This window comes from Patagioenas fasciata, chromosome 25 (assembly GCF_037038585.1).
Source record: "Patagioenas fasciata isolate bPatFas1 chromosome 25, bPatFas1.hap1, whole genome shotgun sequence".
Taxonomy (NCBI): Eukaryota; Metazoa; Chordata; class Aves; order Columbiformes; family Columbidae; genus Patagioenas; species Patagioenas fasciata.
The window spans coordinates 4,087,297-4,101,917 of NC_092544.1; the positions used below are offsets into that span (position 1 = coordinate 4,087,297).

At 58.0% G+C, this 14,621-nt stretch overlaps 1 protein-coding gene across 1 annotated transcript; it reads left to right on the forward strand.

Moving 5' to 3' along the window:
• The first annotated feature begins 405 nt into the window (after positions 1 to 405).
• On the forward strand, positions 406 to 9,510 carry MFSD2A (MFSD2 lysolipid transporter A, lysophospholipid). The gene is made up of 14 exons (XM_065857131.2): positions 406 to 513; positions 596 to 718; positions 1,241 to 1,365; positions 4,018 to 4,141; positions 4,268 to 4,346; positions 4,454 to 4,626; positions 4,710 to 4,800; positions 5,667 to 5,788; positions 6,050 to 6,133; positions 6,910 to 6,993; positions 7,244 to 7,356; positions 7,570 to 7,713; positions 7,918 to 8,094; positions 8,866 to 9,510. The coding sequence occupies exons 1-14, from the start codon at positions 436 to 438 to the stop codon at positions 8,921 to 8,923; spliced, it is 1,575 nt and encodes a 524-aa protein (XP_065713203.1). The 5' UTR covers positions 406 to 435; the 3' UTR covers positions 8,924 to 9,510.
• Positions 9,511 to 14,621: the final 5,111 nt, after the last annotated feature.

Sequence of the window (14,621 nt, forward strand, 5' to 3'; positions counted from 1 at the left end):
GGATAAGGGATAGGGGAATGGAGAGATGAGAGAATGAGGTATAGAGGAACGAAGGGATGAGAGAACGGGGGGATGAAGGATGGGGGATGAAGGATGGGGAATGGACGAATGGGAATGGAGGGATGAGGGATAGGGGAATAGAGGGTTAGAGAGATGAGGGGTTAAAGGATGGGGGGATGACGGGATAAGGGAATAAGGGATGGGGGGTTAAGGGATGGGGGGATCAGAGGGATGGGAACAGACCAGACTTGTAGAAAGGATGGGGCCGGAGGGCTGGGAGAACAGAGGGAAGAGGCTGGGGGCTGGAGGAAGGGCCGGGACAGGAGGAGGAGGAGGAGGAAGAAGCCTCCCGGGAGGCGGGGGCGGGGAGCGGGGCGGGGCGGCCGGTACAAGGCGGGCGCGGCCGGCGGCTTGGGCTCATTCATCGCACACGGCATGGCCGGGGGCGGCGGCTCGGAGCGGGCCCGGCCGGGGGGGCTCCTGCCGCCCGTCTGCCGCCAGCCCCGCCGCAGGGTGAGCGCCGGGGGAGCCGGGAGGGGGGCGGGATGTGTCGCGGGGCGCTTCCCGGCCGCGCTAACGCCGAGCCCGGTTGCAGGAGAGCCGGGAGCGGCTGTCGGTGTGCAGCAAGCTGTGCTACGCCGTCGGGGGGGCCCCTTACCAGATCACGGGCTGCGCCATCGGCTTCTTTCTCCAGATCTACCTCCTGGACGTGGCGCAGGTACGGCCGGGACCGGGGCGGGGGGGACGGAGCTCCCGGGACGGCTTTGTCCGGCAAACGGGCGCTCCCGGTGTGGCCCGCCGGGGGATGTGTGGTTGCGGTCCTGCGTGGGTGTCGGTCCGAAGGCTGCGGGTTCCCACCAAGACCCGTGTGGTCGCTCCGGTGTCCCGGGCCACGAAACGGGCTCATGATGTCTATGGGGCGGGACACGGGGTCTGTGTCCCACGAACACGTTCCGGGTGGGTGTGAAATGAGGAAGGAGAAGCGCCCGTGGGGCACCTCGTGCTGACAGTGGAGTGGGTTTTGGGGAGATCTGCTCTGAGTTTGGTGTGGAAAGAGTGTGGTGGGGGGGACTGGGTGACTGTGCCACAAATCCCAGTGAAAAAGGGGGGAGAGACGGAGGGGTCTGTGCCCTGTAGCGGGGCTGCAATGTGGTTGAGAAGGTCTTGAGGAGCTCTGGAAAGGTAGGCAGGGGCACTGGGCAGGGATTTGCATGTCTTAACGCAACATCTTCTCCTGCAGCTGGACCCTTTCTATGCCTCCATCATCTTGTTCGTGGGGCGAGCCTGGGACGCCGTCACAGACCCCATGGTGGGCTTCTTCATCAGCAAAACACCCTGGACTCGCTTGGGCCGCCTGATGCCATGGTAAGAGCCGCCCGTAGCACTCTGCATCCCTGCCCAATGTGTCACAGCGCCCGCAGACAGCTTTGAGTGTCCCTTGGCATGAGGTTCGCAGGGCAGGATCTGCTGACACCCTGTCTCGCTCAGGTGAGGTGCCAAGCACCCCAAGCACCTGTGAGGCTGCCAACAGCTGGGGCTTCGCATCTGTGCTTGTTATTCTACCTGGTCCCAAGCTGTCCCCGTACAAGCTGAGCTCAGCTGTCCTCTGTGGCACTGCAGCAGCTCCAGCCTCCCTGAAAGCTGCCCTGATGCTGGACTTTGCTCATGTCGTGGCTGCCGAGCCCTGGTCGGTGGCAGGGCCACGTTGCCAGCAGAGCAGGTGGCATCACAGCCACAGGGAGGAGGGACGGGGGTGTGCGCGGTTGATACGCGGTGGTGGTGCCAGCTGATGGTCACGGGGATGTTCTACTGTCAGGAAAATAGTTATTATGGATCTGGGTGTCCGCATGTGGGTGCTCCCGCCACCCTTGGGAGCAGGGTGCTGAGCAAAGGGATGTCGAAGGGAGTTGGAGCAGATGGGATGGGGTTTGCAAAGCCCCAAAGGGCTTGTGGCTGCACCCAGGGCAGACTTAGGGTGTCCATAAGCACCCATCACTGCATGGGACAAGGAGCAGGGTGCTAATGCCAGGGTGTGGACATGGTGGCACATCCTATGCCAAAACAACCCATGTCCTGGGCATCTGTGGGATTGCTGAAATACAATGCAGCAAATGGGGTGGGCACAGGGAGAGTGGAATTAGAGGGACACAGTCGTTTCCCTGCAGATTATACCCTCTGCTCTTGGGTTTTCCTGGAATAGCTCTGGGCAGTGGCAGTCGGCTGTTGTTAAAGCCGAGCTCAACACATGGCCTGAAATAGCTTCTCTGCAGCCACACGTGTGGCGGGGTCTGGGGTTCGGAGATTAGAGCAGGGCTCGGAGCTGCCTCGGGCTGCGCGGGAGAGTCGTGCACGCTCGGATGGCGGCCACGGCTCTGTTCGCTCTCATCTCGCGAGTCGGGGGGTGGGGATGGAGCGGCTGCATTGCTCCAAAGGGCTCCTGCTTTGTTAAAATTAGCCAGGGCTTTTGACTTGCGCTGGGCCCCTCAGCAGCGCCGGGGCGAGGAGCTTGCTGCTATTGTGTGTGGCTTGAGGGCGACCGACTGAGTCTGACTTGGATGGAGTTGAGCTGAGTTTAAATCTCCCAAGCTCAGGGTTTGCTGGCTGTGCCTGAGGAGCTGCTCTCTGCCTCAGTTTCCCTGTGTGCAAAGCCAGGAGCTGCGCGGTGGCCTTGGAGGCTGCTGCCTGGTCCCCTCCCTCAGACCCTGTGTCACCCACCCTGTGTGCAGGGGTTTGTTGTGCAAAGTTGCTGCTGGGCTCTGCAGGGTCTGCTCTGCGGGGCTGAGCCCCAGCTGGCTCTGGCAGCTCTGGTTCAAAGCTCGGGGCTGCTCTGGCCCCCCCCAAAGGGAGAGGAGACCTCCCCAAGAGCCACCACCTTTCTCCCTTCCACTTTTTTCTTTTTGGAACACTTTTTGGTGTGTTTTGTCCCATTCACTGGCTGCTTCCTCCCCTGGCTTTGGGGACCTTATTGTGTCCCCAGCAGCTCCATTTCCTCAACCATCCTGGACTTTTTGTGATCAAATTTTTCCTTGATGGTGGTTGAAGAGCTTTGACCTTCCCTCTCCGGAGCAGCAGCCGTTTGCAAACCAAACGGTTAACCGCCGGCTGGGCAGGGGTGTGCGAGCCGGAACACCCCATAAGCAGGAACACACCATCGCGCCGGGCCAATGAGCGGGCGAGTGCGTCACCAGCCTCCCCCAAGCTTCTTAATCACCTCGGTCGGGGTAACTCAAAGTCACTTGTCCACCGCTGCCAAAAGTTGCCGGTCAGCCCCGGGCAGGGCTCAGCACCCCCGTCCCAGCCCTGGGATGGGATCACGGGGAATTGGCACATCTGACCCGCACGCGCTGGCGCCCGCGGCGAGTGTGACGTGGTTCCCGCCGCGCGCTGGCCGTGACTCATTCAAAATTTTCCCCTGGCTCCACGTATGCGTGAGGCGATAAGGGAGGGAGGAGCAGCTGGGGCTGGCTCGTCCCTTTCCTCCCCCCACGGGGGTGACGTCTGCGCGGAAAAATGTGCATGTGTTGGGTCCTGTGCAATGCCTCTGCCGCCTTGCCATCCATGGAGATTCGGTTTCTTGCTCTCCCCCTCAAGCTCCAACTTTAAATTTAAACTCTGCATCCTGTGCATCAGCCTGGATGGAAAGATCTCACTGTACCCTGGCCAGCGCTGAGCGTGTCGGGCTCTGTCCCCTGCCCTGGTCTGCTGGCTTCGTTCCAGGACGTAGCCTCTGACCGGTAGTTTGTGGACTGCAGGGTGCTTGCAAATCCTTGAGCAAAATCCGTCTCCTAAACAGATGTGGGTGTAACCTCAACATCTGGCTCACATCCCTCCAGGAGGAGGAATTCCTCCCAAGCGATGGGGGGACCTGGGTCCTCGCGGTGTCCTTGGGCTGCTGGTGCAGGGTACAGCTGTTCCCTGGCTGGGTGGCAGCAGGACAATGGTTGTGAGATGTGCTGGATGATGCAAAAAGATGCTCTGGGTGGCTTCCTGCTGGGCTAACACTGTGTTCTCCCGAAGGATCATCTTCTCCACCCCCTTTGCTGTTATCTCCTACTTTCTCATCTGGTTTGTGCCGGACATCTCCAGCGGTCAAGTGATGTGGTACCTCATCTTTTACTGCACCTTCCAGACCCTTGTGACGGTGAGTTGGGCTCTGCACACACCAGGATGTGAGGGATGGAGAGGATGAACCCCCTGCTTCCCCTCATTGAGCTTTGCAGAGGGGCAGGCTCCCAACCCCGAGCTAATTCTCCTCGTGCCATTGCAGTGCTTCCACGTGCCCTACTCAGCGCTGACCATGTTCATCAGCAGGGAGCAGAGCGAGCGGGACTCGGCCACCGCTTACCGTAAGACTCTTCCCTTCCTCACCACGGCTGGGATGGGGATGAAGAGTTTTGCCCCCATGCCCTGGGTGCCCAAGGGCTGCGCTCAGTCCCGCTGGCCTCTCCCCCAGGAATGACGGTGGAAGTGCTGGGCACCGTGCTGGGCACCGCCATCCAGGGCCAGATCGTGGGCAAGGTGGACACTCCCTGCATTGAGAGCCCTCTCTTCATCGGCAAGACCAACTCCTCGGTGGCCATGGAGGAGCTGAACATGACCCACGACACCGGGTCGCTCACGGACACGGTGAGCCGCGGGGATGCTCTCCTGGACTTTTGAGCAGGCGGGGATGAGCACCTTCCCTCACTGTTCGCACCTCTCTCGCACAGAGAAACGCCTACATGATCGCTGCGGGGGTCATTGGGGGACTCTACATCCTCTGTGCCGTCATCCTGTCGGTGGGCGTGCAGGAGAAGAGAGGTGAGGCTTCAGATGTGATGGGGTACTATGGAGTCATGGAAATCCTCTGGATCCTCCCAGGGGCCCAGTTGGGCTCTTGGTCACTCATTTGTTGTATTTGTTGTAAGGAGGTTGTAGCATGGAGGGTGTTGGTCTCTTCTCCCGAGGAAAAAGTGCCAGGATGAGAGGGAACAACCTCAAGTTGCGCCAGGGGAGGTTGAGGTTGGATTTAGGAACAATTTCTTCCCCAAAGGGCTGTGGGGCATTGGAACAGGCTGCCCAGGGCAGTGCTGGAGTCACCATCCCTGGAGGGTTGGACAGACGGACATAAGGTTCTCAGGACATGGGGCAGTGCTGGGGTTGGGTTACCAGTTGGACTCGATGATCTTGAGGGGCTTTTCCAGCCAAAAGGATCAGGTGATTCCATGATTTTTGGGTCGGGGCTGGCAGAGCTGAGGGCTGGGTGTGGGGTCTGGGGCAGGTGCTGCAGAAGGGCTGTGCTGTGGGCAGGGGCCAGAGCATCTCCAGGGCACAGCCCGGAGGACTTAGCTCTCTGCTCCGCGCTCTCAGAGATAAACCTTATCTTGCAGTTTTGTCTGGCCAAGGTTGCTAGTGCCAATTAGGGCATCCCTGAGTGAGGTGATATCCAAAGTCCAGTAGCTTTTGTCCTTCCCTTCTGCTTTGTGACCAGCTCTGCTTATCCTGGGTGAATCAGCCAGGCCATCCTGTCCCCAACATGGGGCTGAGGGACCCCTGGGTGAGGGCAGGGAGATCTGGGATGCTGTAGGGAGGCAGCAGCTTGGGCAAGGACGAGACACTGCACCCCTTGCACCCAAGGGTGCTGTTTCAGTGGATCTAACGTTGGGCTGATTTACTCTGCTCCCCAGAGTCCTCTGAGCTCCAGTCGGATGAGCCCGTTTCCTTCTTCCGGGGGCTGAAGCTGGTGATGAACCATGGTGCCTACATCAAGCTCATTGTCGGCTTCCTCTTCACCTCGCTGGCCTTCATGGTAAGCACAGCCAGGCTCGGAGGAGGGACCGGCAGCAGCACAGCTTGGGGATGAGCTGCGCAGGGCTCAGACAGGATCCTGGTGGGCTGGGAGCACATGAGATGGCAGCTCAATGAGCCAGAGCTGCCCCAGGCAGAGGGGAAGGATGCGGCCTCGTGCTCTCAGATCAGTGGGTGAATTGGCCGCTTTCTTCCCCGATTGTGAAAAGGATCTTGAGCCTCCGGGGTGTCTGTGCCCCCCTAACCGCTGTCTCCTCCACAGCTACTGGAGGGCAACTTTGCCCTTTTCTGCACCTACACCCTGGGGTTCCGCAACGAGTTCCAGAACATCCTCCTGGCCATCATGGTACGTATGGCCCTGTCCTGGAGCCCGCTGGGGCTGGGACCTTGATGGGACACATGCTATGGGACCCCCTGGGTCCTCCCCAGGAGCTGGCATGGGGTGGGGGCTCCATGGGCTGAGGGGAGGACAGTGTCCCCACTGTGGGGACAGTGACCGAAGGTCTCCCAGGAGGAGCTGCCAAATGTCCTGCAAAGGCTGGACAAGTTGGCAGGAACAGCAAAGCTTTTGTTCCCGTGTGAAGGCGGCCAGAGATGGGGAAAAAACAGGAGCCGTGGGGGCCTTTTGTCCAAATCCTGCCATTTATCTCCCTTCCCCCCCGCCTCAAGAAAAGGATCTCAGTGTTTACTGCCAGCAAGATGGAGCAAAACAGCTCCTGGAGAGCCCTTTCCAGCATTCCTCATCCCTGGGAGCCCTCCCCGCCCTCTCTGCTCTGTGGGGTGGAGAGGTCCGAGGTGCCAGTGTCTCCAGGTCCCCAGAGAGCCTGGCTCTTGGCCACACTGTGCACAGGCAGCGTGACAAGATCAGGTCCCTTCCCAGCACCGAGTATCGATTCCGGTCCTCCCTCGGTTTGGGCAGGTGTGTGCGGGATGGGGCCAGGGCAGGAGCAGACAGTGTGGCTGCGTGCCAGCCCGGAGTGTGTGGAAATTAGACATGCTGGGAAATGCTGGAAAGGAGTTGGGGAGGTTGTGCCCAGGAGCTGCTCCTTGCTGGGAAGAGCTTGTTTTTCCCCAAAGAGCCTGGCCAGCAAGTGACACTGTGACCCCCTTCTCTTCCTATAGCTCTCAGCCACCTTGACCATTCCGCTCTGGCAGTGGTTCCTCACCCGCTTTGGGAAGAAGACGGCTGTCTACGTGGGCATCTCGGTGAGTGGGTCCCCTCGAGGTGCACGTGAGGGTGGTGTTTCCATGGGGTGAGTGGAGCTTTGTCCCTCAGAGAGCCCAGAGTTGGGCAGGGGTTCCCGCTGATGAGGATTAAGTGCCTGCCCCTCATCCTGAGCTTTGTGCTGTCATGGATGTGGCCAAGGCCAGCAGAAGCGGGAGGAAGGCAGGGAGAGGGGAAAGGCTTTGGGTCTGGGTCAGGCACCGCTGACGCCAGCCTGGTTTGTGTCCCCAGTCTGCCATCCCTTTCCTCATCATGGTGGCTGTCCTGGACAGTAACCTCATTGTCACCTACATCGTGGCCGTTGCAGCCGGGATCAGCGTCGCAGCCGCCTTCCTCCTGCCCTGGTGAGTGCGAGGTCCTGGTGCTCTGGGTCCTGCAACCCCCCAGAGCTGGGCAAGGTGCTGCCAGGGCCTGCCGAGGTGGTTAGGAATCCTTGGGAGGCTTTTTTGCAATGTTTTCAGCCCAAGATGGGGCTCTTGGAGGGAAATCCTCTCAGCAAGGAGAAGAGATGCTGTGTTGGCTCAATCTTAGTGTTCACCATCCCGCTCTCTGCCCAGGTCCATGCTCCCGGATGTTGTAGATGACTTCAAGCTGCAGCACCCCAACTCCCATGGCCATGAAGCCATCTTCTTCTCCTTCTACGTCTTCTTCACCAAGTTTACCTCTGGGGTCTCCCTGGGCATCTCCACACTCAGCTTAGAGTGAGTTCTGGTGTGGGAACCAAGGGGCAGGGAGGGAGGCAGGCAAGTCTTGCACTCTGCATACAGCTATCTCTGCTTCCCAAGGGCTGGAAGGGAGCTGGGTGGGGGTCTAAATCCAGTTGTGGCTCCAAACCTCTCCCTGCAGGTGCAGATTCACCTCCTACAAAATATTTCCTTTGCTTGAAGGTACCTTTCTATCCACAGCTTTGCAGGGTACCAGACCCGGGGCTGCTCCCAGCCCAAGGAGGTGAACTTCACCCTGAAGATGCTGGTGTCGGCCGTGCCTGTGGTGCTGATCCTGCTGGGCCTGCTCCTCTTCAAGCTGTACCCCATCGATGAGGAGAAGCGGAGGAAAAACAAGAAAGCCCTGCAGGACTTGAGGTGAGCATCAGCTTGTGATACGGTGGTAGGAAGCGCAGCGTGCCAGCAGGATGTGTGCAGGCAGGATCAGGCCCAGACGGGTTGGGACGCACCGTGACTTGTCCAGGAATCCTCCGGGACCCGTGGGTGGTGGGGTGAGGGAAGGGCTGGCTTGTTTTCCCAATCCCGACTTCCAAAGAAGTGGCGTGAGGTGTTGGAGATGAACAGGGAGCCTGCCCCAGTTGCTAAAGAAAACTGGTTTGGGGACTGTGCAAGGCAACACAGTCCCTGCGGAGCCCTTTGAAGGCTCCTGTGCTCGGAGGCAGGGATTGCTCCATGGCTCACCCCGTGCCTCCTCCCCAGCCATTCGGTTGGAGCTGTGTAAGGTGCTGGAGCACAAGTGTGATGGGAGCGGCTGAGGGACCTGGGGGTTCAGCTGGAGAACAGGAGCTGAGGGGAGACCTTCTGATCTCTGAACTGCCTGAAAGGAGCTTGGAGCCAGGGGGGGTCGGGCTCTGCTCCCCAGGAACAAGCGCCAGGAGCAGAGGAAACGGCCTCAAGTTGCGCCAGGGGAGGTTGAGGTTGGATTTAGGAACAATTTCTTCCCCAAAGGGCTGTGGGGCATTGGAACAGGCTGCCCAGGGCAGTGCTGGAGTCACCATCCCTGGAGGGTTGGACAGACAGACATGAGGTTCTCAGGACATGGGCAGTGCTGGGGTGGGGGAACAGTTGGGCTTGATGATTTTGAGGGGCTTTTCCAACCAAAATGATTCTATGACTCTTTGCCCCCAGGGAGGAGAGCAACAGCAGCTCGGAGTCGGACAACACAGAACTGGCCAGCATCGTGTGACCCGGGCTGGGTCCCTGCGCTCACACCGGGGCTCTCCAAGGACTCACCCCCCGGAGCTGGACCAGCTGCTGTCGGTGTGTGCCCTCGAGGAGCCGTGCGGAGCACCCACCGACTCCAACACGGGATCTGTGCCGGTCTTGTGCCTTCCACGGGATCCACAGAGCGCTGGTAGTGTACATTACACGGATTGACCCTGTGGTACCCATGTGCCTCACGAGGAGCAAGCACTGTTATTCCCTGCTGGGTTCTGGAGAGCAGAAAAACTGGAGCTGGGCTCCTTTTGCTCATAACACTCGTGCCCGCTGCCCACGTGGGGCCAACGGCCGTGGGGCCGGGGTGATGGTTAGTGTACATTACACTGTCGATGTGCCCGCGCCAAGGACGTGAGCTCACCTCTGCTGTCTGTACATACGACACTAATTTGGAAAGCTGTTCATTTTCTTTTCTTTTGAGAGAGAGAGAGAGAGAGCGCGCCTAATTAACTTAATGATGTAAATATGAAACTATTTCCTATTTGTATATATCTGTTCAGAAACTGAACTCAAGGACCTATTAATATTAAATTTACATAAAAATGGGGAAAGTCAGCTGTGTGGATGCGGAGGACTTTTTTGTTTGGTTGGTTGCTTTTTTATGTGCATGTCAGCAAGCCCAGGGTGCCTTTACATGCCACAGGGTGCAGGATTGACTTCCCCGGAGCTGAAAGCTCAGGAATGCCATAATCCAGGCAGGCAGCTGTGCCCGCAACCCCGTACCCCCGTGCGGCTCCTTGCTCGGTGCCTTCGCCGCAGCAACCCAACAAAGGCTCTATTATTTTCTCTCTTTCAAGAGAGAGGATGGGGGTGGAGGGAGGAATGAAATCAAAGTGCTGGCTGTGGAGATGGTGAACCCAGGGGCTGGAAATGGGAGAGGCAGCTGGGGAGCGGAGAGAAAGGGAATGCGGGCTGTGGGTGACACTCAACACTGTCTCCCAGGGCAGAGCGCTGTGCAAGCACTAATCTTTGTGGATATTTATACCTTGCTCTCGCATTCCCCTCTCTGCAGCAGAACTGGGGAGAGCCCTGCTCCTGCAGCACCAAGTGTAATGTAGAGGGAGGGGGAGAACAGGCTGGAGGATGCATTGGGGGATGAAGCAGCCACCCGTGCAGTTGGGACTGTGCTAGTTGTGCTGCTCTGTCCCCATGGCCACTATGCTGTTGTTAAGCGCATTTGTCACGCCGAGCAATTTGTGGGGTCAGTGCCTGAGTCAAGAGCGGCCCCTCTGCGCGGGGTGGGGACTCAGGGGAAGGACGGCTTGGCCTTTGTTCCGTGTTTGGGTACAAAGGACTGCAGTGAGGATGAGGGGTTTAAAAATAGCCATAGGGATTAGACCTTAGCTGGGAACGCTGAACTGAGCCCCACTCTGCCACCATGGCGGGGTCAGGGAGAGAAGCAAAGGGGATGATGCAAGGAGGCTGGGAGCCGGCTGTGTGCGGAGCAGAGGGCAAGAGGCAGCGAGAGCCAGGGGAGGTTTAGATTGAAAACTGAGGAAAAATTTCTCCCTGGAAAGGGCTGTGGGGCATTGGAACAGGCAGCCCAGGGCAGTGCTGGAGTCACCATCCCTGGAGGGGTTGAACAGATGGCGATGAGGTTCTCAGGACATGGGGTAGTGCCGGAAGTGGGGTAATGGTTGCATTCGATGTGCTTGTGGGGCTTTACAACCAAAATGATTCTACAATAGCCATGGCCTCGGTGTCACCTGCTCCACTAAGGACAGAGCTTGCAGGGAAGGAACAAGGGCAGGACAAAGCCAGTGCTCTCCAAAGAAGGTGCCATGGGCACCTTCTGCAAGAAGAGGAGGAGAAGGAAGAGGAGGGCAGCCAAGCACAGAGCTCCAGACTGTTGCAAACGTACTGACCCCTGTCCTGCTCCTGGCCGGGTTTGCGAGCAGTCGTCCTGCCCGTTGCTGTGACCTGGCTGCCTCCGATGGGTGTGGGCAGCGCTGCTGTCTCCAAGGGTTTGAAAAATCACTGCTAGCTTTTCTTTTTCAAAGAGTTTCAACAGAAAACGGGGACGTTTTATTCTTTGCCTGCTCTTTTTTGGCTCTGCGGGGTTCACGAGGAGTCTCTGTTCAGGTTTTTTGCAGCCAGCTCAAGAGACTAAAAGGAATAACTGAGCTTGAACCGGGGCCCAGACATTCCTCGCTGAGCACACCTCTTCTATTTGGGGCTTTTAAGAAAATAGATGGGGGAGGAAAAAATGACCATGGGAGCTGATAGCGCTGAACCCTGGGCAAAACTCCAGTCTGGAGGCAGAGACCGTGCCTTGCTTTGGTGGTGATTACAGAGAGTTTTCACTCCAAGCATGAAGAAAGCCTCTCTGGCATGGGAAGTCTGCGTGGGGAGATGCTGCTGCACCTACAGCTGCCTCCAGCAGCAGCTGCGACATGGCTTAATCCACATGAACTTCAGGGATGAAGAAAATGCACCCGGGTGTCAGGGAAGCTGGAGTTCCATCAGTGTCGTGTCCTCCGTGCCAACTGGGTGAGCCACATGTCGGGGCTGATGTACAGGGAAGTGAAATCAAAGCCACAACATTGAGAATTCAGGGGGTGAGCTGAGCGGTCAACAGGAGCCACTGGAAGGACGGTCCCCAAGGTGAGAGTGGCCACGCTGTGTCTGTTTACCCTACAATGGATAAGTGGAAGCGTAAAAATTCGCTGCTTGCAGAGGGCGAGGAATAACCCTCCTCCTTATCCCAGGGAAAGGGCAAAGGGCTGCAGGTTTATCTTGCGGGAAAAAGTGATTTATGAAGCTCTCACGCAGCTGCTGCTGGGGATGGTTTTCCCCTGGCCTGGAAGGACCTGTGTGCCCTGCAGCAGAAATCACCCAGGGCTGGATTTGTGGATGCTTAAAGCTGAACCAAGCACAAGATCCCACAGGAAGGGGGGTCTGACAGGGCAGCCCGCCCATGGTGCTTGTCCCATCCCTAAGGGGCTGAATCGGCAGATCCAGCTGGAAATCGGCCCAAAAAGTTGCGGGGGGAAGCAGGATGGATGAAGCAGGAGTGTGGTCATGGCGAGCAGGTCCCCTTCTGGGCACACTGGGTTCTGTCACCGCTGCGGAAGGTGGAGTGAACCCAGGTACAGACTGTCCCCAGGGGTCACCTCGTCTGTGCCACCTGGCTGAGGTCACTCACTTTATCTGCAAATAGAGACTGAAGGCTACCAACTTGTTTGGGTGGGCTTTAGTTAATATTTTGTAAAAACACTGTTTCCAAGGATGTAAGTAGCCAAGGCGCTGCAGTACATGGCCAGAAACTGGTGAGGCAACAACATGGTTTCCTGCTGCCTCCCCCACAAAGTATTTTTTTCCCAGGAATGCAGCTTTAAATTGCATTGCTGAGGAACGAAATCTTGTGTGCAGGCCGGCACTCAGGCTTAGCCTTAACCAGCAATGGCACAGGGAGCTCTGAGAGCTCAGGAGTGCCCGAGCCTGGCCAGGGCTGTGTTTGCTCCCCAAGAGGAGTCGGAGGCTGCTGAGCACAAGGACCTGGGCTGGAGATGGGACAAGGTCTGTCCTTTGGCTGTGACAGGCAAAGGCTGCTGTCTAGGGGACACAATGGCATTTTAGGCATTTCGTGGCCATTTCATTTTAGCCTTTTCACAGGGCCTGGAGAACAGGAGCTGAGGGGAGACCTTCTGATCTCTGAACTGCCTGAAAGGAGCTTGGAGCCAGGGGGGTCGGGCTCTGCTCCCCAGGGACAAGGGACAGGAGCAGAGGAAACGGCCTCAAGTTGCACCAGGGGAGGTTGAGGTTGGATCTGGGGAACAATTTCTTCCCCAAAGGGCTGTGGGGCATTGGAACAGGCTGCCCAGGACAGTGCTGGAGTCACCATCCCTGGAGGGTTGGACAGACAGACATGAGGTGCTCAGGACATGGGGCAGTGCCAGGGGTGGGAACAGTCAGATTCAATGATCTTGGGGGTCTCTTCCAACTCAAATGATTCTATGATTCTACAGCTAAAATAAAGGAGCAAATATCCCTGTGGTGCTCGGAGGAAAAGGGGACGAGACATCAACCACCTGGGGAAGCTGCACCCTTTTCCCCAGAGGCAGGACAGTGACAGCCACAGCCTGGCAAGGTTTATGGGCACCGGGAACCCCCACAGAGCACCGACCTGGTTCACAGTCCTCCTGCAAACAGGCGGCTCTCCCGTGACCCAGCCTTATACCAGGAACTTGAGCTTTGTTCCTTCAGGAACCTCGTTCAGCTGAATGGACCCACCCCAGAAGCAAACACAGCGGTGAGCAGCACCTTCCTCTCCCTATGCTCTGGTTACTTCTTGTTCCATTCCCCACTCTCGCTTCCTCTTTGCGGTTGCAGCACTGGGGTGGCAGCTCCTGCCCGTGCTGTCCCCCTCTGTTACGGGTGCCTCTGCCCCAGTGAGGCAGGACCCGGCTGGTGCTTCACTGTTGTGACCACCACAGGATGCTACAAAATAGAAACAACCAGCCTCAAGGAAAAGAGATGGTTGTATTATTATCATATTTCCTAATTTGCATCCCAACAGTTGATCCTAAGGTGTCTGATCGTGATGGAGACAGCTGCAAGAGGCAGATTGGGCGTTGGCAGGGTGGAAAATTAGGCAAGAAAACCAGAAAACCGCCAGACCAGTGGTATTGGTGATTGCAGGGAGCTGGTTGTTCCCTCTCTAGGAGGAAGGACAATGTGACGGCACTGCTGCGGGTCCCGCTTGGCTCCAGGGCAGCGGCTGAGGCCGGGGGGCTGCACGGAGGGGAGGGGAATGGGGAGAGCTCCATCTTCACCGACACAACTACCTACTGGTTGCTCGGAAAAATCGACCCCTCAACGGGTTTTGAACGTGCCCCCAGCTCCCAGGGAGCGCGAAGCCGCAGATCAACCTCACTAGGGGTCAGCAGAGCCACGTTCGCGGCGATCCCGCTCCCGGTGAGCCCGCTCCCGCGTTTGGTCTCGTTTCCCCCTGCCCAGGTCACCGCGGTCCCGCAGCCGGGGCCGGGATCTGGTGCCGGGATTCGGCGGTGGCCGGTCCCGCTTCCAGCCCCGCCGCGGCGGTTGTGACCATCTATGGTAAGGGAGCCGCGGGCAGGAAGCCGCGGTAGAGTCAGCCGGGTTTTCTCCTCCTTCCCATCCTGTCAACGTGTCCCAGCCGCGCTGTTCGTCTGTCTGCACAGCCTCCCGGCTCCAACAGCGGCTGCTGGGACCCAGAAACCCAGAGCAAAGCTCCAAGTCCCCCGCAGCAGGAAGGGAGGACCGCTGCCCTGTGTCTAACCGTGCCGGCAAACGCCTTTTTACATCAAGTCCTGCCCAAATTTTAAAAGCAGATAATAAAATGTAAAATGCAAAAATGGTAAAAGCCTCTGTGGGAACAATCCCACGTTGTCTCCAGGGACCTCTTCCTGATTCCGAGTTATTTTTCCCTTGACCACCCTGTTCTCGGTCTCCCCGGCAACAAAACCAGGACAACAATATTTAGTTATTTAATTTTGAGACCACACCTGGAATATTGTGTCCAGTTGTGGCCCCTCAGTTCCAGAAGGACAGGGAACTGCTGGAGAGAGTCCAGCGCAGCCACCAAGATGCTGAAGGGAGTGGAGCACCTCCCGTGTGAGGAAAGGCTGAGGGAGCTGGGGCTCTGGAGCTGGAGAACAGGAGACTGAGGGGGGACTCCTTCATGG